Source organism: Mus caroli, chromosome 4 (assembly GCF_900094665.2).
Source record: "Mus caroli chromosome 4, CAROLI_EIJ_v1.1, whole genome shotgun sequence".
NCBI classification, from domain to species: domain Eukaryota; kingdom Metazoa; phylum Chordata; class Mammalia; order Rodentia; family Muridae; genus Mus; species Mus caroli.
The window spans coordinates 10,515,365-10,520,322 of NC_034573.1; the positions used below are offsets into that span (position 1 = coordinate 10,515,365).

The 4,958-nt window shown below is 36.6% G+C and overlaps 1 protein-coding gene across 2 annotated transcripts in view; it reads right to left on the reverse strand.

Annotated features, from left to right (window-relative positions):
- The window catches only part of Lrrc69 (leucine rich repeat containing 69), a 128,998-nt gene that overhangs the window by 49,925 nt on the left and 74,115 nt on the right, over nt 1-4,958 (reverse strand). For both annotated transcript variants that reach the window (XM_021160582.1, XM_021160583.1), the window contains exon 7: nt 2,565-2,744. In XM_021160582.1, the coding sequence (XP_021016241.1) occupies nt 2,565-2,744 (180 nt within the window). The remainder of the gene's footprint in view (nt 1-2,564; nt 2,745-4,958) is intronic.

A 4,958-nucleotide genomic window follows, 5' to 3' on the forward strand; every position in this document is an offset into this window, starting at 1 on the left:
TATGCCCCAGTACAGGGGAATGCCAGGGCCAAAAATGGGAATGGGTGGGTAGGGAAGTGGGGGGGAGGGTATGGGGGACTTTTGGAAGAGCATTGGAAATGTAATTGAGGAAAATACGTAATTTAAAAAAAAGTAAAAAAAAAAAAGAAAAAGAAAATTTCATGATGGCCACAGAATGGATATCTTAGAAACAACATATGTAAGGAAGGAGATCTTGCTGTATTATGTCTTTACACACAAGCCCAGAGAATGATGAGTCCCACTTCTAGTGTGTGTCTTCTAATCCCAATTAATACAGTCAACATAACTCCTACAGGCACAGCCAGAGGCTAAACAGTTCCTCACTGGTGTGTCCTGAAGCTTGCCTTCTGGTTAATCCCAGGTACAAGTTGACTACTAACACTAAAAAAGCAATAGGAATAGAGTAAAACAGAATACTCCACAATCCAGCAAAAAGACAAAAAACAAAAACAAAAACATATTGGTCTTTCCAAGTAACTTGACATTGGAGACCCTGGTTTCCAGCCACATGACAATAAGAATCTGTTGTTTAAATTACTCAGTGGTAATGTCACTTAAGTGTCAACAAACTAAAAACATACATTACTCTTTTCTCTTATAATGAGACACGATTTATACTTCCATGTGTGTTCATTTGTTTTTGTGTTTTGCTTCCTTCACCAGATGATCATCTACAGAACAGCAGGGAATGCATCTGCCATCTCTTTAACATTATCATCAAGTATTATACTCTGTTGTCCCAGGAATGACTGACTGCTTCCCAAAGCCAGACAAGAAGTTATAGTGTCAACAAATGCCAGGTGTGTTAGAACAGGTGTCAACAAGCTGAGGTTCTCCAAGCACTACCTGGTCCACATTCTTCTTGGGACATGTGACCTATACGTGCTTTAATGTTTTTAAGTGGCTGAAAAAAAAAGACATACATTTCTTAACCTGAAAACATTATACAAAATTGAAAGGTAAGGTTCACACTCATTTGAATATTGCCTACAGATGCCTTACTGCTACAAAACAGTTAACACTGTTGTGATAAAGACTACACTACCTAAGTCAAATGTTATTTGGTCATTTGAAGTAAAAGAAATCTTCTAAACATTTATGTAAAATTTATGTCACATGCTATGTGAACTGCTCAGTGAGAACTGCTCCAGGTGACATGGTCCAGGAATGTAGTCCTTTGAGAATTTTGAGCGCTTTTTTTTAACACTCCCAGAAAACATGACAAGAGTTGTGTGGCCACTTCCAAAACACAAGAAAATCAAGAAGGAAGACCAATTCGTGGATACTTCATTCCTCCCTAGAATAGGGAATAAAATATCCATGGAAGGAGTTGCAGAGACAAAGTTTGGAGTTAAGACGAAAGGATGGACCATCCAGAGACTGCCCCACCCGGGGGTCCATCCCATAATCAGCCACCAAACGCAGACACTATTGCATACGCCAGCAAGATTTTGCTGAAAGGACCCTGATATAGCTGCCTCCTGTGAGGCTTTACCAGTTCCTGGCAAATATAGAAGTGGATGCTCACAGTCATCTATAGGATAGAACACAGGGCCCCCAATGTAGGAGCTAGAAAAGTATCCAAGAGCTGAAGGGGATCTGCAACCCTATAGGTGGAACAACAACATGAACTAACCAGTACCCCCAGAGCTCGTGTCTCTAGCTGCATATGTAGCAGAAGATGGCCTAGTCGCCCATCATTGGGAAGAGAGGCCCCTTGGGCTAGCAAACTTTATATGCCCCAATACAGGGGAAAGCCAGGGCCAAGAAGTGGGAGTGAGTGGGTAGGGGAGCAGGGCAGGGGGTGGAGGATATAGGGGACTTTTGGGATAGCATTTGAAATGTAAATGAAGAAAATATCTAATTAAAAAAGAGTCAAAAAAAAAAAAAAAGAGTTGTGTGGACACAGCTTCTTCAAAAAACAATTGTTCTTGGAATGTGTTTTCATGCCCCTCCAAGGTATAGCCGATAGGAATGAGTTTACTTCAGATAATTCCTTATTGCTTGTTGTTATTCAATTAAGCTATCCTTTACATATTTCTATGGGAAAACATGTTTTGCCACACACAGATTGTCCTTGTGATTGTACACCGCTTGGATTCATAAGAACTTTAGTCATGTGACCTTTCTTAACATTCCAAGTGTAAATAGCCTGATGCTCTGAATGCTATTGCAGGAGACTTTAGTCTGCCTTATTTGTCAGCTCCATTCTCTCAAGTCCCACTGCCTCTAGAGCAGTGACCGTTAGCCATGATAAGCTTTTTTACATTTCTACTGAAACTCAAATTTTAACCCATGCATATTATGTGCTGAATAACAAAAGGTCTGTGCTGCCGTGCCCCGTGTTCATGGAATTTTGATGGAGTACACGTATTGTGATAAAGACCTTAAATTCAAATAGAACAAGGAATAATGATTATAACACAGTTTTCTGAACATGTTTATCATAAATCCTATCAATGAATCTATCCTTGGATACAAATGTCATTTGTAAGGACAAACACAGGAGCCCTTATATTCATTTTTACACAAAAAACAGTTACCTTCGATGGAGCCACAAAGTGAACGCACTCCAGCCACTCAGATAAAAAAGGTTTCCTGCATATTGAACACTTTTTCGCTTTGGAGAGTTTGTCCTTGGCCTCTGGGTAACTCTCTATGGCATCCATAATCAAAGGGTCGTTTTCTTCTAACAGAGAAAGGACAAATCTTGCTGCTATTTCCTAAATTCAAAAAAGAAAATAGCTTGTCAAATTAATTCAAATACTATATATTACATTAATCCCTATTTCATTAGTTCAAAATCATATTTAATTATTTATTATTTATTAATCTAATAATTTATTAATCTAATTAATCTAAGATTCTACAGCACTGTACAATGACTTATACATGACTTGCATGTGGCTGCCATTGCAAAAAATAATGTCTTTCACATATATAAGAAAAGTGGTACCTTTTACCATATTTATGCCTCTTAAATATAAAACTCTAAGTCATACTAAATTTACATTATCTGGTTAATAAAATTAGATGTCATTTTACTTAATTTTCTTTGTAACTCTCAGTACAATAAGTAGGGGCCACCCAGACATTCAAACTGGACTCAAAAATATTCAATCGCATTTACTAGGCTATAAATTCTTCCTATCTAAACTATAGCTCAGAACCCAGTCAAATCTTCATCACTCAAAGAGCATTAGAATTAGAGTCTGTGAGTTAATCCCTACTGTACTTCACCATGCTGATTTACAGAAAATTTGACTAATTCCAATGATGACACTAACTAATAAAAAGGTAATGAAGACAAAGAAGTTGCCTTCCATGCTATCAACATCATCAACTCAAGTAAAGCATAGCATGAGCTGTATAAACTTAAGTCTCCACTGTCCTAGCAAAGGAAACAGGCATTTGCCTCACTGCACAACAGGGCCGAAATCCAGAATGTCAGCATGGCAAAAACAATGCTTGTGTTTATGAAGCAATGTGTGTTTATAGAGCGTGGAAGTCCTGTATAAATATTACACAGACTCTGCTTGAAATTTAAACAGTATATGAGGCCAACTTATTTGGGACATATTTTCCTGCCCGAAATGAAGGGTTTTCTAATAGTCCAAATCAGGCTCTGTAAGTCACTACTGGGAATCTATACATATCAATATGTATAAAAATATCTCCCTAATTCATGCTAATTGAACTCTTTAAAAATTTCAAGAACATAGAATTCCTTCATATTTCTGTAGGCCTGCCCCTTGCTACGCCCATGCTTCCCAGACAACAAGCATCTTGGAAGCCCACCATCACAGAGTAAAGCATCCTGGGCATGTGTAGAACCTTCTGAGTGGGGGGAAATGACCATGGTAAACAGACAGAAGAAATCTGAAAGCACTAATATTATCATGAATTCCACCAGCAGAGGCTTCCTGTCACCTTTTCTCTGTTTCTGAGGAGCAGTTTGTAATTCAAGTTAAAATGCTTGTTTTTAGAGGTATGCTATTAGCTAATTAGACAAATTGGGTGGTTAGCTCTAATATGCAGAAAACTCATAGACAAGGACTCATTTTTCAAATATAAATAAAAGAATTTTATGGAACACACAGATCAATAAAATTAAGTCATACAATTGCTTTTACCATTTATGACTCTGGACTCAAACATTGATTTCAATTCACACTTGACAACTAATATATCAGTCATTAATTAAATTCTCCTTGGAACCAAGATATTACTTTGGAAGAATAATGTATGTCATTGAAAACTAAAGTTTTTACTTGGAAATGTGGGTAAACACAAAGGAAGATACTATTGGTATAACCAATAAAATCTTTTAGAACACTTCTTAGAGATACATTTTGTAAATTTTTCTAAAAATACTCCATGTAGTTATTATATCATGGGAGTGGCATTTTAAATCTAAGAAATCTTTTACAGATAAACATATTGTTCATTTTGAATCACTTATAGACTATTTTGTTAGAATATTTTATGTAGGTCATATGATATTCCAATTTCTAATCACTATAAACTGAAAGTAAATTCAGGTCCATTCTTAAATTGTCTTACATATGATCAATTGAATTATATTATACAACAACAAATTATATCTATATAAGTATAAAAATGTAATGAGTGCTACTGAATGAATAGGAAGAAGATGCACAGAATCATAAGCAAGCACTCGGGGTCCATCACGTGCAGAGTTCCACATGCTGGTTCAATAAGGTGTGTAGTGACTGCTCAGTCTTGTTTGGACACAGTTTTAGTTCATCTGGTTCCAAGTATCTCATGTGTAAAATAAGAGGTTTTCTAATACTATGACAGAGTTTATACAGTAAGATAATACTAGCAAGGCGTTTGGTCTACATCTGCAGATGCACTGAATTACTGGCATCAAATTCTAGTGAATACATTTCTTTTTTTTTTTTATTGGCTCAATC